Below are 24,874 nucleotides of genomic sequence, written 5' to 3'. Positions count from 1 at the left end.
CTTTGCAGGACTGGATTTTGCTTTGTCTGTATATTACTGCTCTGATCTTCTTTAATGTTATAAATTGTGATTATTTATAATGTAATAAAAAAGAGGGAGTATTAAATTAAATTTATTTTCCTCTGATCACAAGATAAAAATCAGTGAGGAAAAAATACCCATGGAGAAAATGTCATGAATTCAATAGGCATGATATTAATATAAATTAATTTCTTCAGTTACTTTAGAAACTTTAGGGTTTTTTGGTGTTAGTTGTCATAGAATGTCCTCAGTTGGAAGGCACCCACAAGGATCATCGAGTCCAACTCCTGTCCCTGCACAGGACAACCCCGCAGTTCTCACCATGTGTCTGAGGGCATTGTCCAGTTTGTTCTTGAACACTGTCAGGCTTGGGGCTGTGACACCTCCCTGGGGAGCCTGTTCCAGGGCTCCACCACCCTCTGGGGGAAGAACCTTTTCCTAATGTCCAACCTAAACCTCCCCTGGCACATCTTCCTGACAATCCCTTGGATTCTGTCACTGGTCACCAAAGAGAAGAGATCAGCGCCTGCCCCTTCTCCTCCCCTTGTGAGGAATCTGTAGCTGCCATGAGGTCTCCACCTCAGTCTTTTCTTCTCCAGGCTTCTCCAATTTACGCCTGCTGTAGAACTTGGATTGTGAATTTATTGTGGTGTTTACTGTTGTGGGCTGATTACTATCAAAAGATATGTAGACATTTACTTTTCAAGTGGCTGTGTTTGGTGTCCCTAATTGGCAGGTATCTTCTTTTGATGCTGGTTTTGATACGTGTTAGATGCACTGACACAAAATAATTTTTCTAAGCATCCAGTTTTGATAATGACAGGAATTGCAGTAGCTTTGAATCAGATGAGAAGTGAGACAAGTACCTTTTCTTCCTTTCCTGTACATGCTTTCATTTATTGCTGTTACAGTATGTGTGACATGTGCAGGAATGCCAGAGTGGAAGGTTAGCAGGGAATCTGTGCAGACTCTGTGGGTGGCATGCACTTTCCCCCAACAATTCAAGACAGTCTGCCTCTTTAAAAGTTAGTAGAAAAAATATATCAACTTAAGGGCAAGTAAATATAATGAAATAAAATAAGTCTGACAGGACACATCAGTGAACAGGGCATATCACTTCTCATTCTTGGTTAACTTATTATATGGTGGTGCCTCTTCAGCATGTGTCACCTCCTTTTCTGGCAATACTCCAAAATCTTTACCTTCCGGCCAGTCTGCAATCACTTTTAAGATCCCTGGGTGATCAAGGTTCCCCATTCAAGCCCGGTGTGTGATCAATACGACCCACTTACTCCACGTGGCATCAGTTGCATGGTGAGTACAGGAGACCTTCCGTTTGAACATCCAGCCCAACACCAGCAGTCGAGGTGCCAGGAAGAGCTGTGCTTCAGTACCAACCACTTCAGAAGCAGCTCAAACCCCTTAATATGCTGCCAATATCTCCTTTTCAGTTGGAGTGTAGTGGGCCTTAGTTCCTCTGTATCCCTGACTCGAAAATTCCAGGGGTCGACCTCAAGTCTCCCCGGTGTTTTCTGCAAAAGGCTCCAGATAGGGCCATTCTCCCCAGCTGTGGTTTAGAGCACATTTTTAACATCTCGTCCAGCCTAGACTGGCCCAAGAGCCATGGTGTGGACTATCTCCGGCTTAATCTGTTCAAAGGCTTCCTGTTGCTCAGGGCCCCACTCAAAATCATTCTTCTTCTGGGTCACTTGATAGAGAGTCTGACTGAGGGGATTTGCTTCTGGGTCATCCATCCTGGCAGTGTAGAAATTACCCCCTCTTAGCTAACGCAGCACAGTGATGTTATATGTCTTTTTATAATAAAATTGAACCTGCTTTGTTAGACACTAGGTTTCGCTTATTTCAAACATAAAGATCTTAGAAAACATATAATTTTATTAATTAATTTCAATTTGAATTCTATCTTAAAAGCAATAAATATATAGAGTAAGTTGTGTCTGGTTTTGCCCTGTAATCACTGCAAGGTAAGTTCTGTGATGAATGTCTTTCTGCTTTCTGCACCAGTTTTCCAAGGTGATTTAAAGCACCTGTGACTTGCTGCACTAGCTGATTTAAGAACAGATCCCTGAAGCAAAGAATGAGGGAGGCGGGAAAGTTTTTCATCTTCTTGCTAGTTGGTGATTTGAAGCAGTAGTGCTGCTCATTGGTAAGCATGAAATGCTGATGAGAATCTAATGAGGTGTTCTCATTGCAGACTCAGAGAGCAAAGCACAGGCAAGCATTTTTAGCTAAAGGCAAAAATATTAGAATGTTCTTATTCATGTGATTTTTAAATAATAGTGTGAATAAAATAAAAGTAAACTGTAGAGCTTTATTTGAAAAACGTATTCAAGATGTCTTATGCAAGAACACTTTCCTGGGAACCTTAAGAATAAAAAAAAAGATTAAAAAGGCTGTGTTCTTCTGAGGAAGCTGAATCTGATACTAGTCCATTTCAACATTTTTATTAATATACGCAGTGAATAACATTTACAAAGAGAGTGATTTGGATGTCCTGCCATCCACAGGTATGCTGAGAAACCAGAAAAATCAGGGTAACAAAGAAAATTTTAAAAACATTTGGAGAACCATTTAGCGTTATCTGGGGACTAATAAAGTAAAATCAAGAAATAAAGAAAAACAAGTGTAATACTAGGACCAACTTCAATTTAGCTCATATATAGTATTTAAAAAGCCAAGATGTGTGCATTTCTTCATGAAAGATATAAAAAATGAGGAAAATAATTCTTCTTTACTCTCCTAATTAAATTTTTTATGTCAACTGTCAATGTTGTATATAATCTCTTCATTCTTTTCTACAGGAAAAGCATAAGCAGGAGTTAGAAGACATGAGAAAAGCTGGACATGAAGCCTTGAGCATTATTGTTGAAGAATTCAAGGTAAACGAATTGCCAAGATAATGCAATTTCCGAATAATATTATTGTAATAGTGTATAATAAGTATGCACTATAAGCAGCTGTCTTTAGTACTGCTTGTTCTGATTGCTCGACCCCTTTCACTTTAAGACTATCTTTTCTGCTGCTTCTAATTTAGACTGTTTGGCCTGAAATTCTGCATGACATGTTTTTCTCACTCTGCCTTTTGGGAAATTTCAGATAAGTAGGTTAACCATTTTCAATAATGAAACTTAAAACCACAACAAAACAAAAATGCTGGGAACACAAATCTGACAATGTAGTTAGTGAAGGGAAAATTCAAATTGTAACTGCACAGCAACAGCAATTCATGACCAAGGAAAGATCTGGGACAGGGCAAGGAAGTCCAACTTCAGAATGGTTTAAATTTGTGGGAAGCAGGAATGCCGAAGACAAAAGGACTTCATGTAAGGGAGTGAGGTTTCCCTTGGTGATTAGATAAAGAAATGTTGCAGCTTTGTCTTGTAGCAATCCATTCTGGAATGTGAGTGCTCAGGGGCCACTTCTGGTAAACAGAGCTGAGGCTGGGGGATGAACTGAACATTGGGCTAAGGTGCCCCATGCCAGTGCTCGTATGATCAGTGCTGGTGTGAGTATATATAAGGAATTGTCTCATGTTGCATCTTTGCAGACTCCTTGTAGGGCTGCTTATGGAGGTAGGACTGTCCAGTCCATTGTTCATTAAATCTGTTTAGGTTTAAGCACAAATATGTTTAATTTACCTCAAGGGGTGTGATAAAAATTCCTCAGCATTAGTTGGGGTTGGAATGGAGCTGTCAAGGTAAAAGTGGCAGGACTGAGGTTGGGTCTTCTGATTTGAATAATAAGCTGGAAGTTTGAGACTAGGATCTGCTGGTCAAGAGGCCTTTGTTAGAGAGGATAGGCAGGTTTGTTTGTTTTCAGCAAATACCCAAAACTTACTCACAATGTATATTTCTTTCTGGTGATGTCAGGATCTGCAGCTCCAGGAGAGCTATCTGTTCAGATTCCAAGTCTGCTGCAAAATTTGGGATCTTAATGTTACGCAAAGATTTGGCTTTTTTTTTTTTTTTTTTTGTAATTAGGTTCTATGGGGCGTGTTCCTCACGTGTAAGGTAGGCCTGCAAAGTTTCAAGTCTGAGAGAGCATCACTCTGTAGGGGACAGCCAGGAGAATGCTCTGGGGAGACCTTATTGCAGCCTTTCAGTACTTGAAAGGGGCCTATAAGAAAGATGGGGACAGACTTTTTAGCAGAGCCTGTTGCCATAGGACAAGTGGTAATGATTTTAAACTAAAGGAGGGGTAATGGTTTTAAACTAAAGGAAGAAGATTCAGGCTAGACAGGAGGAAGAAATTTTTCACAATGAGGGTGGTGAGACACTGGCACAGGTTGCCCAGAGAGGTGTCAGATGACCTGTTCCTGGAGACATTCAAGGCCAGGCTGGACGGGGCTCTGAGCAACCTCATGTAATTGAAGATGTCCCTGCACATTGCAGGGAGGTGGTCCCTTCCAACCCAAACTATTCTCTGATTCTATGACGATGCCTTTAGGACCCTCTGCTTGAAGGCAGCCCATGTTGTAGACTGCAGAAAAGTATACAGTAATTCTAGTCATCATATGTTTGCAACAACTCATGATAAGAACGTCTATTAATAATTTTGCTAATAACTGTTAGTAATGCTCTAGCTAATATTGAAATTGGGCTATCTGTAGAAATATATCTGTTTCCATCAATACAACTTATACTAATTTCATCTAAAGGGAACCTATCCAGAAAACAGGTTCAGAAGTTTCCATTCCTGAGAAAAGATAAGCATGGCTGCTGGTGATATCCGATTACTCCATACCTCCCTCATTTCACTTCTGGAGAATTTTTGTCTTTCTTTTTCTTACTTCTTTGGAACCCACTTTGCAGGAGAAGTTCTCACATGGGAGTTTTCTTTGAACTGTCCCGCTTTGGATGGGCCACTGAACATGTTGCATAACAACATTTTTCATTTCTGGTCTGTGCTAGATGTGCATATTATATCTGTCTTCTTCTGTGTGAACTTATATTTTGTAAAATCCAGTGAGCTATTGTAATTGCTGTATTTACGTTTCCTCCTTCTTATTTCAGAAAATATAAACAAATTGTGAAATGCAACAATTTTGTAGTGTTGAATGTAAGTTCTGTATCTTTTCTAGATATAATTTTTCAACATTTTAATGCCTTTGTGTGAGCTAAAGAAGAGTTTTGCATGAATGATTTGTCCCTTTCAAGGAATAATTTCTTCATGTGTAGTTGGAGGAAGGAATATACTCATGTACCATATTGATTTTTGAAAACTATTTCACCAGTCAACAGGAGATGGGAAGATCTGATAATGCCATCTGGCAAAAAAAGATTTATGTTTATCAGTTTCTATGATTTGACACAAGATATTAGGGATTTAATTGAATACTCTGATTCTAAGCAATATTAATATTTAGCATATCATTTCTCTTAAACTGTTTATATTCAAGTTATGTAAGACATTCTTTAATACCATGGAACTATGGCATGAATATACTTCATACAAGTCTTTCTGTTCCCTCATGTGGTTAATTGCCATATTTTGGTCAATGAGATCACAGTAATCTGAGGAGAAATAACATCAGATATGCCAGCCTCTGAGTAAAATACTACAACCAACCTTGTCTACAAGCATGCAGCGAATTATTCTTCAGGGTAGCAGGAAAAATAAAGTTTGTTAGGTTAAAAAAAAATCAAGCTTTTTTTGGTTGGTTGTTTATAGCTTAAATAACTTTTTAGTAACCATTTACCATGTATAAGAAAAATGAATACCAGTGAATCATCAGATAATTCAGTGAAAGCAAAAACTGTTCTGTAGTTTTGTTTGAGAAGATAATCTCATGGATTTTTTTATATATTAATTCATGGTTAATATTTTAACATGGATCAGGGTTATTTTTTTCTTAGGTAAATGAGTCAAATATGTTTTTGTAGGTATAAAGTAATATTTTACATTTTGGGGACTACTCATATCTTTAGGAATTTGTTATGTTTATCAGACATGTTGGCAATTAGTAGTCGGATAACAAAATAAGGAGTCCTACATATATTAATAGCATTTGTTTACAAATGTAAAGTAAATCTGATTAGTCTTTTGAGTGAAATACAGAATTGTGGAATTCACTGACTCTCTTAATTCACTCATGATAAGCTATGATTAATTTTATGCTAAAATATGTCTTCTTTAGTATTTAAGACTGTGTTACATTAATACATATAATTTATTTCCATTTTCAGTAGATTTTGTAAGTACTATGTAATTAATCCCCAGATTACCTGGACAGTGGAAATTCACCTAAGCAAGTCTACTGAATTGTTTAAAAGGCATACATATGAAGGAAAATCTAATGATGAATACACTCCTGTTATGTATTCCTTGGGTTTTGATAAAATGAACTGATGCAGGTTATTCCAATCAAGTGTTTGTCCATGGCTGAAATTAGGTTCTGTTGCAGTCATGACTGCTGTAATTATAACTAATCCTCTCTGATACCAGCCAGTTATAATTTTGTAATGTCACGCTAAGCAGAGTGGTATCATGAGTGAATATAATGCCCAACATTGGTTAAGTATGGCTATGTACAGATATGCTATGTACAGAGCTTAGATGAGGGCGATGAAGCTAGTGAGGGGTCTAGAGCACAAGTCTGATGAGAAGCAGTTGAGGGAGCTGGGGCTGTTCAGCCTGGAGAAAAGGAGGCTGAGGGGAGACCTTATCGCTGTCTACAACTCCCTGAAAGGACGTTGTAGCACGGAGGGTGTTGGTCTCGTCTCCCAGGTAGCAAGTGACAGGACAAGAGGAAATGGCCTCAGGTTGCACCAGGAGAGGTTTAGATTGGATATTAGGAAAAAAATCTTCGTGGAAAGCGTTGTCGGGCATTGGAACAGGCTGCCCAGGGAGGTGGTGGAGTCACCATCCCTGGAGGTGTTTAAAGGGTGTTTAGATGAGGTTCTTAGGGACATGGTTTAGTGCTAGAGTTAGGTCATGGTTGGACTTGATCATCCTGAGGGTCTCTTCCAATGGAAATGATTCTATGATTCTATATATCAACCATCATTAGTCCCAGAAAATAACCTCTAGAATCCATCAAGCCCCAAATCCTTTAAATAAGGTATTGGACCTCTGGGTTCAACAACAATGGAAAAGAGTTGACTATTGCCTTTTCTGTTTTTCTGACATAGATAAGTCTTCCTACTGATTGATTTGTGAAAGTGCCTTTCCTGTGGTGTACAAAAGAAACGAGAGTTGCCATTTTTTCACTTCTATCTACAAGGTTGCCAAGTTAGTAACCAAATGTTCACATTTTTCTTACATTTAGATTGAATTATTACTCCTTGCAGACTTACTGCAGCAGACTTTTTTGTTGGTGTATCTTTCTATGCTTGAAAATGGGTTACACTTTCTGATAACCACTCCTCTGTACTTGGAGAATTATTTGTTGTAAAAGGGACAATAATTCTTTACATTGATCTTTCATTAGTATGTTATCCCTAGGCAGACCAGGCACTCAAGTTTAAAACCAAACCCTCTCAGTTCCCACCTGTGTTGTGACTGGTCCTTTTATTAAGGCAACCGTGTCAAAAATGGAGCCTATGCAAGAAGTCAAATACTGAATGATCTCATTTCAAGGACCTCTGTACACCAAAGCACTTGGAGTTATTGCAGTTGTCTTTGGAATATGAGCTTGCCAAATGTGCTGGGAAAGCCATCAACAAGGACCATTAGACACTTGGTAGCACAAACCCTCAAAAACCTTGGCCATTGTTGAGCATCTCACATTCTTATCTTCTGTTCAATAAATAAATCACAACATAGTAATGAAATTTGTGTTAAAAAACATGGGAAAACAAATTAAGAATGAACTTAGTGTTCTGTGTAGGCCAAGTTTCCCCATCTTGTGTTTACCTAATTTTGTTGGATTTCTGCCTTTCATGTCATTATTTTTTTAAACTTTTATCCCTGGTAATTAACTACGGTAAATAAAAGTAAATGTAGATCTTGGAAGTGATGCTTGTGGGGTCGTGTCACATTTTAAGATATGTACTACAAACAACATAAGGATTTTTCCTCTGCTTGTTTAATCAAGCTTTTGTTCTGAAATTGTCATAGTTCTGTAAATAGACCAGTTAAGATTTTTAATCTGTTTTGTTTATACTTCTCACCATATAAAATATCCAGTAATGTAAGCTTTAAACAATATGAGGTTACGGGCAGGTGTATTTATTTGATGGCATTTATTTACTTAGATTATTTTATGCAATTATTAGTCTTCTAAAAGACAGCTTTCATGAATCAGATATGTGTTTCTTTTTATGGAAATTAATTTCCCCAGCCCTTCCTACAGTGACAATTTTGTGTATCAGTTTTCAGTGTTAGATGGTTGGGTTATTTCAGCTTTCCAGAATATAAGAACAGACAGATTTGCAAAGTACGGGATATGTTGAGGCCATCAGATTGTCTTTCAAAAATATTTGTGCCAATAGTAGTCCTCTGAACTGAAAGGTTACCCTCTAATAGACAAATGAAAATTTAAAAGATCTAATTTCAAAAGAAGTTAATCTAGAGTCAGCAGATCTTTTTTTAGACATAGTTTATCCCTAGTGAGGAGGCAAAACTCTTGAAATGTGGCCAGTTCTCAGCTCTTTAAAACACCACCTTAGCTTATTAAGTTTCCTAGATGACATACTGACTCAGAAAGGCTGACATATGAATAAAATGATAAATTCAAAAGTTGTTGCAAGGGCTTGTATTTCACTTCCAAGTACTACACTTGTATAGTTGCACTAGAATTCAAGTGGGCCTTGAATATAATACACTATTGTTTTTTGTCATGAAAAGCTGATGGTTATAAAAGTTGAGATTCCTTGTTATTTTTTTAGTATTGGAGTACTCATGTACAATGGTGATGCTACTACAAAAATCCTTCTACATAATTCTGGTAGAAGAAAGGTATAATCAAGTTTCAATCTTCTGAAGATCTATCTATCAAAAATATTTTCTTATTGATTAAAGCATCTTGGTATTGTAACACTAATTGTAAAAATTACAAGATATCCCTCCCTCTCTTTTTAGTAAGGATGACTTTATATGTGGTTCTGACTATAGAACAATAAATACAGTGTTAAGTATTATAATAATTGAGAGATTTGCTTAAGAGTGAGTTTGCAGTTTATCTCTGGCAGGAGTCTGGCAGAACAGTGTTTTGTAGAAAATTAGTAATTTAAACTCATGTGCCAGTAAAACTGATATATAGGTAAACTGAGCACAGTATTCAAACTGTAAGTAGTTGATCATTACTGGTATACCAAAAGCAGTTGCAAATGAAACTGAAGTCGTTATACCACTTTACAAAACACACATTGCCCTATTCTTGTATTTTAAGTGTCTTTTACATTAAGTCTTTGAAACACGTGACTAGAATTCAGTTCACACTGGAAACAGGAGGGTGCTTAGTGAAATCATGAACATTCTTTGTACTCTGATGCACATCAAAATGTGTTGACCTTTTGTAAAGAGTAACTTGTGAGAAGAATTTTCCACAGGAAATACTTTTTGACTTGATATGTAAAATTTCACAGCACAAGCTCTGTTTAAAGCTTTGCTAGCACACTATGACTATGAGTGGAAACAATTCAGGAAATTCAACTAAACATTTTGTTTTATTTCATTTAGAACCTACTGCAATGTAAATTGCAAGTTGACTCTGACTTAAGCAGGAGTTTATTTGCTTTCATTTTTGTTAATATTCACTTATTTGCTAATATTCACTTTGTTAATATTCACAATATACAAAAAAAAAAAATCTTTCTTCCATAGCACCTAAATGTGTATGTTTCATTTTCACTTAAATGGAGGCTCACCTGAAAATAGCCTGATTGTGAAAATGTACAGTATCTTGGGCTGAAGTGGTTAAGTTGGATTCTGTTGAAAAAGACATCTGTGGAAATCTTTTAAATAGTTTTCTTTATATTGTATATGTACTAGCTAATAACTGAGTTACAACATGACCAGTCAAATAGTATATTTTATTGACTTCATATAACTTCTCTAAGGGTCAGGAAAGAGTTTTGATCATGTCCTTTGCTCTGTTTAATCATTCAACAATCGATTAATTATATTTTGCCTTTAAGTAGTAGAAATGCTGAATTAGATGAATCACTGTCTAATGCTATGAAGCATAGAAATTCTTAGGTGCTATTGCTGAAATTAATACTGCTATTTAATATAATTCATAAGTTTGAAGTAGGATGGTAACTTTACTTTTCACTAGGTGACATTATTTTTAAAGATGACTGGTTTGGGCCATCCTGATTCAGCAATTTTGAATTAAAGAAGGAGTTTATTTTACTGGCTTATATTTAGTTACCTGAGCAAGTTAATAGTTAAGCAGGAGAAGGCAAGCAGGGATGATCTTATTTTGGATTGACTAAGGGTTTTGATACTGTCCTTTTGAGTAGCGCTATAGAACATAATGCAGCAGCCTACACATCGTGATGCATGTTTCATATTGATGTTTCATGTGAGTTGGTTTAACATTTTCAAACAATGCTACACACCTGAGAAGTCTGTTTTTTTCATGGGCTGGAATTGCTTTTACACTGTTTTTCTGAAGAGATGTGCGGGGTAATAAACTCTGCTCTGTTTTTCCTCTTGCTTTTTTTTTTCTGGCTGTTTTTTTCCTCCTATAAAAAGTGGGAGTTGAGAGAGAGAGATTTGACGGTTTATTACTGTTGTGGAATTCGGGATTAATTTGGGGATGACAGTCTATATTTTTGCTATATAATTCAAAAAAGATTCTCATAAATTCGAGCTTTTAGCCATACTATAAATCCTGTTCTGGGCAAGCAGCTGTAGCTTCTATTGCCAATAGAATTAAGACTGTCTGCACGAGGGTTGGTCAAATAGGTTTGTATTAAAAATGGGCTGGAGTATCTGTGCTATGGTTTTTGCAAAATCTTAATAATTGCACCTTTACCTTTCCAAGGATGAGGACAAATTTTAGAAAGCGTCTAATATTCTACACATATACAACTTGTGGAAATACAGGATGAAATTTTGTGATCGTTTGTATTTTCTGATCTTTAAACTTCTCAGATTAGGTATAGTAGAGTTTTTTCAGTCTCTGGTGTGGATGCTGTGATGCAGTTCTCTAGTTTTCCCACAGTACATGTAGTATGCTGTCAATTACATTCCAGGACTACTTAATTCTCTGACCATTGCAAAAGCGTATAATAGAGTAATTAAGATGTGTATTCCTTTAAGGACACCCCAGGGTGATTAAGGATGAAGTTCTTATTATGATGTTTGGATCTAGTTTCAACTTGGTGTCTTCCAAAATTTTTCAAACGTATGAAACTTAAAGCTAATGTTAGCTCTGTATCTGATTTCATACCGGAATTTGGACTAATTTACTTTGTAAAGTTCTGTTTTGTTTTGGTAAAATTCCTGTTTATAAAATTAAGATTAATTCACTTTTAATCTTTCTGCAAACTGATTTTTAAATGTTTTCTACTGTCATTTAAATGTGTAAAGGTTTTGATAACGATTTGAAGAAATAATGGTTTCTGTGCTTTTTATAACATATCATATATAAAACTAAAATGGATATGAAGACTCTAAAGAGAATTTGTTCTTAAGGAGTTTCATTCTCTTTGTTCTGTTAGAAGCCACCAGGCATTTTTGGTTAGTGAAGGAAAAGCGGGATCAATTCTCTGATAGATTTTCTGTGTTAGGAGAGTGATGAGAAAGGAGGGAAGCAGCAGAATTTCCTGAATGGTTTTGAATGTTTCTGATAGTTCGTTTCAGAAGAAGATTTGCTTTGCTGTCATTGTCATCCTACAAGTCCTGTTGTTTAGAGTGTTCATTTGAAGCACCCACACTGTGTATAGTTACTGTTAAATATGAGCATGCACGTTACTCCTTAGCTTTCCTGCTAACAATGTGAATTTGTTCTTTTAAAACTTCCCCGAAATTGTTCATGTGCATATGTCCAGAAACAATGAACAGAAAACATAAGACAGTTTGGTAATGGAGTATAATGTGCATTGGGAATATGAATTATTTCCAAGTGGCAAAATAGCAAGTAGAAGGTAGAACTCCCAGATGAATTCTAGCATTTAAACTACCTTATCATACAACTAAACCATATAATTTACAGACACCAGATGATGTTCCACTGCCCCTCCCTCTCAAGGATCTACAAGGTTCTAGCACATTCTACAATTCTGCTATTATTTTGTTAAGGCTGCTTTACTAACAAGAATCCAGAGGAGCAGATATTAAAATAACTATAATCAATGAATCTTTGAAATTTTAAAACTTAGAAAATTTGGCTTCATCTGAAATGGTTCAAGACACACGTTCCTACTCTCTTGCAAAGGAAAATCAAGACAGAGGCAGAGTGCAGACTCCTAATTTTCCTATTTGGTTAAATTCCACTGGTTTTAGTCCTGGTAAGATGAGAGGAGCATATAATAATTTCTTTCATTTGTTTTTGAAAGGAAGAAAATACAACTGTACATCAGACTGCAATCCATCTGATACATGATAGATTTTGGAAAAGGACCTGAAGTTTTGCTATTCTGTATCTGACTCTGATGTCTTGTCAATTCTTTGAGTCATCTTAAGTTCCTGTACTGAAACTGAGGATACTGAAATAGATAAATTGTTAAAATGTAAAGTATTTTATTCTAGGCACACTTTTTTTTTACCAAATAAAACTCACTGGATACCTTAAGTCAGTGTAATTTTCAGAAGTAATTCTGGTTTTAGAGGAATTAAATATAGATGTGTTAATTTGGCACCCTTTTCTTCCTCAAATAACTTTCTCAGTGCTACTTTTTACTGTCATTTTCTTTGTCTGATCTACAAGCCAAAACAGCTATAGATTAAAGTCTGAGGCTTAAAACTTGACCAGATTTTGGCTTTGTTTAACTAAAAAGATTATGCCAAGTTGGAAATGAATTATAACTGAACCAAATCTAGTAAAACAATGTCATTGTAGAAATTAATCCTTGGTCTTCTCAGGTAATTTTTTTTATCCAGTTTAGTAGTGGCAAAACTGTAATATGAGATATGGGGAAGAAGAAAATGTTAAAAGGCAATGTATGTATGTTTATCTGACTACTTGGAGCTGTGGTGATATTTTTTCATTTTCTTTTCAGGAGTCAGAGGAAAGATGTTATTAATACTATTCTTACTTTATTATACCTAAAGATATTATGATTATTGAGTACATAAGCTTTGTAAATTCTGTCTTTGATTAGTGGAAAGGCATCGGTTCAAATAATCATGTCCTTACAATCATAACTATGGTTATGCTGCAGTTGGATCTTACATTCATGCAAGGCTTTGTATTTGAATCCTAAGCAAACCACTTTAATTGTTTATCTAAGGCACCACAGTCCTTTAAACTTTTCCCTGATACAATGACTTACCTAAGGGGTTGGGAGGCAGAAGATTTTTGAAAGCCGTAGAAACTGCAGATGGAAAAAGAAGATCTAGTATCTCCTATCTGGCTCTAACAAAGACCTAAAAGATGACCTTACTTTTGGTTAAATGCAGATGTAGTTAGGGCTTGTAAAGTGTGTTGTGCTGAGGGAGGAAAAAAAAAAGCCATGAAGCATAAGGACTAATTCATAAATGTCAAAAAATCCTGGAAACCTGAAGCCACCACTTCCTCTCTAACAAGTGTAGGCTGAGGCAACAAATGTAATAGTGTGTAATGTGTTATAGTGTATATGTGATAGTGTAGAAACAGATCCATATCAAAACCGACGCCTCTTGCCACCACAGTCCTGAACCTGGCTGTTGGTACAGGGGGACCCTTGCCACCCTGTGTCAAGAAAGTTCATTGCACAATATGTAGAAGGAGAAATGAATTAGCAAGAGCGCCCATATTGACATCCTACCCTTTGACTTCATGTAACAGATGCCGTGGGCTACATTCTGCTGTAACCTTACTTGAAATGATTCAATGAGCTGTTAAAAGGACACTGCTCCAAGAATGCCAGCTTGATATTAGGTCAATGGCCACAGATTTGTGGAACATCAGCCCACCAGGATAATTGTATAATTAATTAAGCAAGAAAGTGGTATTTCAGCAGTGATAAGTTGTTGCCCAGAATAGTAATTAGTCAAAAGAGTTTTAGTTTCATTGTACTGAAGGAAGTATGTAACTATGAGAGTGAGAGATGCCTATTAGCAAATAGCCGTATGTGTGTTTTAGTTTAGCAAATTAGTTAATTAGTAAATTAGTTTTTTAAATTCATAATTAAACTAGTTGATTATCTTGACATTTGCAAAAACTTTGGGTGGATATCATGTGTTCTTTTCTCTTTTTTTGGTCTCTTTTTTTCTTTTTCCCAATCTTGGAAAGACGTTATCTCATGACACTTTTATGTTCATATATACTTTTACAGTCAACAGGAGCCAGGCAGATGTAAGATGTGTGCAATGAGCATACTAGTGTTGTAGGCAACAACTGCATGTTCAATTAGAATTACAGGAAATTGTCAAGTTTGGCTTTTATTTTATTTTAAAAATTGTGTTATTTGTGATAATTTGTTACAGGACATGGTTTCAATTATATATGAAGAACAATAGAAGTCTTAATTTAAAGAGGAATTTATGTTTGTCTGGTCATGCCCATTCTGTATGACACTTTTCTATTCATACTTCAGAAGAGTAGACTTTTCATTTTATAAAAGTGCCTTATCTGACAGTACTGACAATTGTGGTCAGTCCTGAACATAAACATTTTCCCATGATTAAAAAAAACCCCCAAACACAAACAAACAAAACACTCTACACTTCAAAATAAATCAGAGCTCAGCATTCTGTTTTGATTTTAAGCATATCTTAAAACCATAAGGTTCTGAGAATTCCCAGATTCCTCTTGAAAGGGAAAATCTTATTTTTGTACTAAAGAGCTATTGTTATTTTGGTGTATTATGTGACACACTTCATCCTCTTTTTAAAAGATTGAAAAGATTTGGGCCCTGGCATAAATAATTCATTCTCTATTTTAAAGTCCTGTTTGACTGGCTGCTCCGCTGCATCTCTCCATAGAAAATAAAGATTTTTGTCTGGAGACACAACATAGACGCTGTCTCTGAACTACTGTGCCCCACAGGGGGATTTTTCTATCTCCTTAGTCCACCAACTAGTAGAATAGTCAAATATAGGATCAATTCTGTGGTACTATTTAAACCATACTAGTAGTATATATGATAGAAAAGCAAGGCTTTTGTTTCTGAATGTGGAATTTAATGTATTTTCTAAAGAAAATAACAATAATAAAATAATTATTAAAATGTAACAACCTCTACATGCCATCCAATGAATAATAATTATTTCCTTGAAAACCGAAAGTTCTTTACACCATTTCATGGGAGTTTAACAGTCAGCAGTTAAGTTTTCATAGTAAGTCGCATAAAGTGACTCAACTCTTGGCGTGAGCAAGAAGCTATATGAGAAAGGGTATTGCAACTTAATGACCATTCTGTTACTGTTTTCCCTAAAATCAGAATTTGATTTTTTTTTCCTTTTGTGCCAGTTATATGAAACAATTCTCATCACAATAGTTTAGGCAAAAAAACCCCGTACCCTGAAATACACACTTAATTTTTGCCAGTGGTATGTGACAATTCTAGTTGATAGACACTAGGATTTAGCAGATAAAGTTTCACATACAGAAGTTGTACTTCTTTGAGTGTTAAGATTCCCTGAATTTATATCAATAAAAGCACTAAATTTAGTTGGAAAGAAATTGGCTTTTATGAAAGTAAACTTATGGCTAGCTAAATGCCCTGCAAACACCATTCAACTTATTCTTAAACTTTGATTAAAATAAATGTTAAGTACCATTTTTTACCTTTTAAGTCTTTCTGAAACTGTGCTGAAAACTACTACCATACTATATTGTAACACTACTGGAGAACACTGATTTTGGCATAAGAGTCTAATTAGTGGAAAATGTGGAAAGGTAGTTCAAAAATTGTCGAAAGGTTTTTTTTGTATACTTTTTCTTTTTTAAGTATTCAAAGTCATATTTGATATGCGTGTTATGTTCCACAAAGCAAATAGATCTCTAAAGTTTGCATGAAAGATGGGATTTTTTTTTCTTTGTCTGCATTGGGGCCAAAGGTCTGTTTTCTATAAAACTTATTTCTGTTTTAACTTACACAGTAATTTCGAATACTTCACTATATTGATTACAAGTTAAATATAGTTTGCTACAATGTGTATAAATAGCCCGATGAATATTTGCGAAGTGACATAAATATTTTATAATATTAGGGAAAAAGACTTGCATAGCATGATTTGAGTAAATCCTATGTTAAAATACCATCATTGTTTAAAGAAGCCTGAGTGCGCTTCCTCAAATGGTAATCTGTTTTTTCACATATCTTAATTTTTTTTATTTCTCTTTTTGCAATCAGATGCTGGGAATTCTGCAGAGTTCTGTTGAGTGCATGTGAACACACACATGTGCATGCACACGTGCTCACACACAAATTAGTTCCTAATTTTATAATCTTTTTGTTACTGTTTCAGTACTTTGACTTTCCGCACTTTGACTTCCACTGCTTCACATTTGAGTATGAACTTCCTGGGGGGGCATTCTTTTATGTTCTAAATTACTCAGAATTTCCATCTGCTTTTACTTGACTTGTGGTTGTGAAGATCATGCTTGGCCCATGGTATCTTACACTGTGCCGAGAGGATGTGGAGTTTTGTCAGCCAGGGAAATATGTCTGGCTTTTTTTTTTTTTCTTCAGCAGCTTTCATATGCTCCTCTTCTTGTGTGGTCCCACTAAACTGAGTATATTTAACAGAAATACTCTCCCTCTGTATCTTCTGTGTGCTGCTCTCTTTTAAGCAGACTGTGTATTAGAAATCTGAGGTCCAAAAAATTTTAGTCCTGACTAAAAACAAGGTAGCGCTACATAGAAAGGGACTTTAATAGTCCGACATACCAGATTTATAACACCATTCCGCATTCTGGTTATACACAAGTATTAGTAGATCTGCAGTTACCAATAAACATCCCAGTTATATCTTTGTTGAACATTCTATGCTTTCTTTTTGCAGGCACTGCTACAATCTACAGTTCAACAGCAAGAAGCAGCTATTGAAAAACAGTATATACTAGCAATTGAAAAACATTCTCAAAAATGTGAAGAACTTCTTAATGCCCAGGTATGGATGTACACATACAAAAATTTTTGTGGTTTTCTTTTAGCTTAAACTCTTTTCTGTTTGAAAAAATATTAACATATATGATCACCAAAGAAAGTAATAAATCTTTCACGTTATGTCCTCAGCATAACAATAAATGCAAGTATTTAAAAATGCAAAGTAAATAATGATTCTTCATCTGTTGGGATCAAAGGTGTTTTATAGCGTTTAAACCTGCTTAGAACAGATTCAAGAAGTGTGTAGCATTGACAAAAAGTCTGCGAGCAACTTGATACTTACCTCTTTAACGGACACCATTTTCTGTACTCTTGGAGAAAACACGCCATTATTTTTAAATTATGCAGTTAAATGAAGGATTTGATTGTTTAGGATTTGTACAAATATTTGGTCCAAAACATATGTTGTCCAAACCTATTTTTATTTCATCAAAATCTTACATAAAAAATAAAAAAACTAGCTATGAGTAATTACATAATGTTCACAAATATATATATATACACAAATAGGCCTATATTGGCTCATTTAATGTGACGAGTAGAAGCACACTGCATAGCAAGTATTGGAATCACATCAATTACTGGAAGTATCTGAACAGTGTAAACCTTTTTTTTTTATTGAAAATATCTTGATTTGACTTAAGTATAGCTCCTGAATCAAAATAATAATTAACATTAATATATAGGTGGGGTTTTTTTGTTTTGGTTGGTGTTTATTGTGGGTTTTTTTGTTTGGTTTGTTGTTTGGTTGGTTGGTTTTGGATTTGTTCTGTTTTTGTGGGTTTTTTTAAAGCTAATTTGCTAATAGCATGCTGAAGTTGTTTACATTGGATTTAGCAGTATTAACAGTAACTTTTTAAGTGCTGTTAGCAACTATTTTACTAAAGATACGAAGGATAATTGTCCATTTATTTTCTTGGCTATATTAGACCTAAATACATCAAAAGTCTCCTTGAAATATTCCACCATTTCCAAGAGTGTTTTATGACCGTTTGACTGTTCTGACCATATCAATTAACACTTAGTGCAAACATGTATTAAATATATAAAAGTCTGTATAAACAGTATGAAGGAAAGATGTAATAGTTTGGAGAATCGATTCCATCATGAATGAGTTTATTGCACAGAACTACAGTTATTTAATGCTTACCATGAAGCTCTGCCTAACAAGCAAGTAAAAACAAATTTTAAGAAAATGTTTTCTGTTTCTGAAATGAACGTATTGTTTACTGACTTGATATCATTTTCTGAATGTTAAAAAGGAGTCAATACCATGAAACCTGGAAGAATTATAGGAGTACTTTTTGAAGGTGTACTTATATGTTGAGCAAAAACATTGCTCCCATGATCTCTTACATTTGCATTGCAAACCAAAAGGTTGGGACAGGAATGTGAAAACGTGTTCAAGAGGTTCAGATTTACCTGGGAGAACCTAACAACAAAAGGGACCTGTTCTTGGTCGTAGAACAGGAGAGTACATGTGACATGACACAGTGCCCAGTTCATATCATGTGTACATTTAATGCAATTTAACACCCTCTTTGGATCTCAGAAAAGGTTTACATTTTTTCATAAACTTCCAAGTCATTTCTTATTCAACTCAATAAAGTTTACCACCTTTAATTGTAATATAAAACTGGGATTTTGAAGCCTAATCAAGTAGACAAGTGTGAATCCTTAAATTAATAGTAGAACTACCAGGTTTAATAAAATACGGTTTATACTGGCAAATTTTGTTCGCTCCTAAATCTTTGTTGGAAGAGATCTGAAAAATGTGTAGTATGTTTTTATTCTTTTTGAATGAATCTATTCTTAAATGTATGCTTCGGTGTTTTGGTTTAGGATTTGGTTTTTGGCACAGCAGTAATCACACAGTGCAAGTGTGTTCTGTACACAAACATATCTTTTTTTTTTCTATTCTAATATTCTTGCCTTACAAGCAGTATTTTGCCTTCAAACTTTGAAGCCCACATAAAACTTTATCAACCCACATAATTTTTTGTCCTCATTTTCCATTCCTTCTAAATTTTCTACTCTTTTCTTTCCAGTCCCTCAAATCAAGATTATCTCATGACTCCTTCCTCATGCTTTCTCTGAATCCCATTTTCCCCCTAAATTCCCATACCCCTCCCTCCCAAAAGTATCTCTTTGAGAAGGAGAAAAGGCTGTTTTTCTCTGCTTGTCTGTAGCCTGTCATTAGAGTTTATTTAAGTTTCTGCTTTTGAAGCTGTATTTTATCAGGTTGTTGTGCCTATAATGGAGATACATGTTAAAAGTCTGTTTAGAGAGGTAGCACACTGGTGATAAGGTCAGTGTACAAGGCTGTATCTTCCAGGAGTAGGGCAAGATGTTAGAGGCCTAGTTCTATGGTTCTATCTCAGTTCTTCTCTGCTGGACAAATTTGTGCAATACATCTTTGATCATTCCATGTGAGGTTTTGCAGCATATCGGCTAGCTATAGGTAGTATCATCATCATGTACAAGAGGGAACCATCAGCCCATCAACACAAATTATGTTCAGTTCTATACCTTGTTTCAGACTCTCTGTTTACCGCACTCTTCTTCTAGTTCTAACTCCGTAGGCCTGCAGTTTAGAACATTGCTAAAACTGCAGAAACTTCTCCAAAGTAAAATTCTGAACCATTTTCTATTCTGGCCCTTCTGACAGATGCCTTCCCCACTGATCCTAAAGTAAGAAAGTTCCAGTCTATTTTCTAGTCGAGTTTCATTTGCTTGAAGTTCAATATACTCTTTGACATACTATACTGAACTGCCTCTCAGTGAAGTGTCCCTCTGTAGTAATCATTTCCACTGTCCATTGCTTTTGAAACAAACACTTGAGAGATGAGCTGGTGGTATCAGTTACTGTTCAGTTACTGCCCACAGATGCCCAGTATTTCTACATCTACTCTTTTCTTAGACCTTTCATGTCACTTGTCTTGTATATGCAATCTCAAATGTCCCCTGGGTCTGAAGTTTATGGGTCTCCTTCCCCATTTCCTGGAATGTTTTGAAAGGACCAGCTTCTTCCAAGAAATTGATGATCAGTGTAATGGATGCTTCCTGAGGAACAATCTCTAGGGCTGCTGTTTTTTTCAAGGAAATTTACTCTCATATCAACATTTCAAAAAGCAAACAGGCGTTCTTGTGGCACATTCAGGGGCACCAGGGTCATGGTATCTTTCATCAATGAACAAGACCATGAGAACTCTTCTGCTCTATGCCAGGAATCAGGCACATCATAAAGTGAATATTTGGGAAAGCAACGCATGTCAGTTGTACATTTCTAGTATTTGAGGATATCAGAGAAAATGTCATTGGAAAACACGTCAGTTTATTACAAGTTGGAAAATCACAAATTTCATCCTTATCTATTTTGAGAAACAAACATATTTGATGTTGCCTCCTGAAAATGAACGCGAACTTTGATCTTGTGATTTAACTCATGCTGTAAGAAAATACATACTGAAAAACATGATCAAAAAACTTTGAATATAATTTTTTAATACTCAGAAAATGAAGGCATGTATTAGTGCAAGTTAATAAAAGTGCCTCAGTATAGTCAGATGTTGGTCAGTACTACAAGTGAGATGCTACATGGGGTATAACAATATCTATCTTTTAAAGTATGAATATTAAAACCAAAACCAAAACCTCAAACAAAATCTAAAACCAAACCAGGCATCTGACAGTAAAATTTCTCTCTCTGAGAGATTACTGACAAATTTAGATCATAGTTCTACCTTCTTTAGTAAGTGTTAGTAATTTTTTATGACAAATGAGACATGGAAAAGGTTTACAGGCTGGGCATACTTTAATTTTTAGCAGGGAAAAAGCAGATATTTTAAAAATATACATATATATATATATATATATAAAAAAATTAATTTCATTAAATATATCTCATACTTATGGAGAAATGTGATTTCATCACTGGGACTTTGTAACAAACCAATTACCTGGGTTGGATTCTGGGTGCAGCCAGCAGGGGCAGGTGTCGCTGACCATATTCTGCTGTTCCATACTTCAATAGGTGGAATAGAGTGTCTTTCAGCCTTCCCTATTTTCCAGTGTTTGATTAGAAGTAGTCTGTTCAAACATCAAAGTAAGTTTTCCTTCTGAACATAGAGAAGACATAGAGACTGAGTAACTTGAAAAACATGGAGCACAAAAGGCACCATAAAGAGATGGGCTATGAAGAATCTATTATTTAAAAGTATTTACTATGTAGCTAGGATGTTCTTAGAAATTTTCTCATTAAGTTTGCTAGATGATGAGCATGATAATGTAAAAGGAATGACCTGTTTTCACTGGAAGTCCTAGAAATGATAATGTGTTAGAAATTTATCTCACTATTTAAAGTAGATGGTGTTAAAAAAGTAGACTACATTGAGGATGATTTTTATATTGTTTTTAAAACAGTTAATGATATATGTATTTAGGTAAAATAAAATCTTAAATACCTGTAGCAAATCACTGCTCATTGATGAGAAATCATTTTCCCTCTCTTTATTTATCTTGCACTTTTCATTCCTTACCTTGACGGTCTCCTTCCTTATTGTCTTCTAAACAGTGTGCAACAAGCATTCTTGGATAGGAAGGGACTAAAGTACATGTCAAATGAGGCTCAGATCACACATATTCCTCTTTTTCTCTGTATTTTCCTGTGGAAGCAGTATCAATCAAAGAGAAGCAACTGGACATGCTGTGTAGTGTTTTCATGCTTGGATGTAGTTAAAGGGGATATATTTTACTGTGGTACTTAATTTTGTTAGTCAGCATCTTTTCCATTTTGATTCATGTAAAAGAAGAATAAAGAAAGACAAGCAATAGAAATCTTTAATTCTGTAGTTCAGTTACATGCATATTCCTTTCCTGGGCTGAACTTCTTCAACTTAGTAAACCCTTAAGAATGTGTGGCCTACAGTTTTCCTTTGTATAGAGTATATTATGCTGATTTTTTTCTCCGTAATTTAAGAAGCCAAAGGAGCTGCTAGTCTACTTGCTGAGACAGAACAATACTGGAAGTGTCACATAAAAAGGAAAGAACTCAGTTAAATGCTTCCTCTGCACTTTTGAAAATTGATGTTTTTCAGGATGATTTTATGTGAAGCTATGAAACAAATCTGGCCTTTGTAGATGCAACAATGTTTAAGATAGTAGAGTTAACCCCATGTCCTTTACTCTTTTTCCTCTTTGCTTTATCATGATTTTGACTGTCATTTGTATCATAAATAGTAGTTCAAAATCTGTTTGGTGGCATGAAAACTTGTGCCCTTTTTTTAAGGCATGCTCAGAAAAGTATTGGTTTAGCTTCAATTTAAGAACAATTTGCTGAAAGGTCAGTAAGAATACAAGTTCAGTTTGCTAGAACTCAGTTTTTTGAAGTGTATAATGCTTCCAAGAAGGACTCGTGTGACAATAGTAACGAGCTGCTGGAATGTGACAGGTGCCTTCTTCAGTATTTGGATGATGCATTTTGATGTGTTTTGCATAGCCTTCTGTGAAGAGTACTAGTAAGTAGCAGTACCAGTAAGTCCAACAATTCCTAAAATGTCAAATGTAAAAAATACTTGTCTTGTATAGCCAATGATTGTTTGTTTGCCAGAGAAAATGTTTATTTCATTCAGCATTAGTTCCTCAGTCAGGAATTATAATTTTCTATTATTTCTAATCTTGTTCTTACATCTACTCATAATGTGCAGCATGTTTATATAATAATGCTTATTTTATGAACTTTGATTATTTATTTTTGTAGATAAAAGAGGTTCTGTGTTTTTCCCATCTAATGTTAGTAATTCTGAAATCTATTTAATGCCTGATCTTGAAGGGAGCAAACTAGATTGTTATATAATATTTGCATTTTTAGGAGACATTAGCCGATTTTTGCAGTGAGAGTATAGGTAGTTGAACAGTCCTGAAGACTTGCAGACTGGAAAAAATGAAGAAAGCAGTGGACATAGCTTTTCTTGTTCATTATGTCCAACTATGATAGGTTTGGAAATTCTTGAGAGCGTTTATCGTGTCCTCTTCCTTGGGCATTTCCTCTCAGTTCTCAGAAATCTTTCACTTTGCTGCTATGGGAGTAACTGTTTATTCATTTGCTCCAAAACAAAGCACTTTCTATCAGTCATTCCTGTTACATTTTCATTTAATTCACTTTGCACCTAACTTTTCATCCTTAAACATAGTTCATCTAGATGTGTCTTTTCAGGTCAGCTGCTCTTCTGCCAAAAGCAAAGTTAGGCGGTCTCAGAACTTCTTTATTCTCTGGTAGTTCCTGATTATGTAAAGGGGGAGAGGAGAGGGGGGAAAGTATCTATTAGAATGCTTTTGTCAATTTGAGTCATTTAGTCCTAAATTCATAATCTATGTTTTCTGTGTATATAAAGAGGATTAGAGTGAAAAGATCAAGAATCGGCTATTCCTGTTCTGGGAAGGCTTTTTTTCTTTTTTGGATGGTTGGAGGTTTTTTTCCCCTTAAATCCTGAAATAGTTTGATTTATCCTTGCTCTTTTTGTTTTGTATGTGTTGACTTTGTATCCAGTATTGCTTAGTATTTACCTCCCAAAGTAAAAGTTACGTTGTTAAGATTCAAAGGCATATCTAATTTTTGGAAAAAACAGAGTCTTCTAACTTCATTAGAATCTATCCACTATCACAAGCTAGTTAAAGGATGACTTTGCAGTCCCTTTGCACTGTTAATTCAGCCAGCATACTTTCAGCATCTCGACCAAAAATCTTATTTTGAAATTGTATTTGTTTCCTTTGATTTGTCAAGTTCCACTTGAAAGTAGCTCTTTAGTGTGATTTTTGCTTATGTTTCAAGTATCCTTAAAATCTTCAATACTTGTTATTAATTTATATCAATTCAATATTAAACAACTAAATTATATAGTATGAGTTTTCTCAATTATTTTTCTGTCAGCTATTGTTGAAAAATTTTTTTTACTCCCTTTTGCTATCTTCTGTTACTGAACCTTTTGCTGTTTATATTGCTCGTATTTTAGGAGCTCATTTCCTTTTATTTTTTCTGATAGATGGAGCAATTCTGTGGAAACTATTACAGGCTGTGGAATGAATCAGATCACAAAAACAGAAGGGCTAATTAATACTTTTTTTTCCTTCATATTTTTACTGAAGTTCCTTGTCTCTGTATCCTTAGGACCTCAAAACCTGTGGGTTTTTGAATAGTCTCTATTACTATGTATGCTTTCTGAGAAAAGCATTTGCATTATTAGATGAGTTTGTATAGCTTCTTTATTGATAAAACCAATAAAGCACATATGCAACAAAGTGTTTTTAAGCTTAGTTTCAGTCTCTGATGTGCCTGAAATTATACAGTTTACATGCTGCCTGTATAATGCTGAGTGGAACCGTGAGTACGAGTATAGGCCGAGTTATTTTATTACCACTATTATAATTTTTCTTTATATTTTCATTATTTTGACTTTTCTGGTTCAATAATGTTTTGCTGATTCCTGAGCTTTCTCTTACAAAAGTTTTGCTGCTTTGTTGCCACTTGGACCTCGAACTGGCAAAAAGATACAGTTCAACCATGCAGTAATAAGTTATAATTTGAGGAAGTGGAAACATGTAACAGATGTTGGAATTCTTCTGACAGATTTTCCACCTTGTGCTGCCAAACACTCAGATGCCACAGATATTGAGGACAACGTAGGAAA

The 24,874-nt window shown here is 35.2% G+C and overlaps 1 protein-coding gene across 1 annotated transcript in view; it reads left to right on the top strand.

Moving 5' to 3' along the window:
- CCDC91 (coiled-coil domain containing 91) overlaps nucleotides 1-24,874 on the top strand; it is a 138,516-nt gene that overhangs the window by 58,750 nt on the left and 54,892 nt on the right. The window contains exons 7-8 of the mRNA XM_065647939.1: nucleotides 2,844-2,921; nucleotides 17,086-17,193. Coding sequence (XP_065504011.1) covers nucleotides 2,844-2,921; nucleotides 17,086-17,193 — 186 coding nt within the window. The remainder of the gene's footprint in view (nucleotides 1-2,843; nucleotides 2,922-17,085; nucleotides 17,194-24,874) is intronic.

This window comes from Caloenas nicobarica, chromosome 1, assembly GCF_036013445.1.
Source record: "Caloenas nicobarica isolate bCalNic1 chromosome 1, bCalNic1.hap1, whole genome shotgun sequence".
In the NCBI taxonomy this organism is placed as follows: domain Eukaryota; kingdom Metazoa; phylum Chordata; class Aves; order Columbiformes; family Columbidae; genus Caloenas; species Caloenas nicobarica.
The sequence above is the reverse complement of the archived record's forward strand: the minus strand, read 5'-3'. Positions and strand labels throughout refer to the sequence as shown.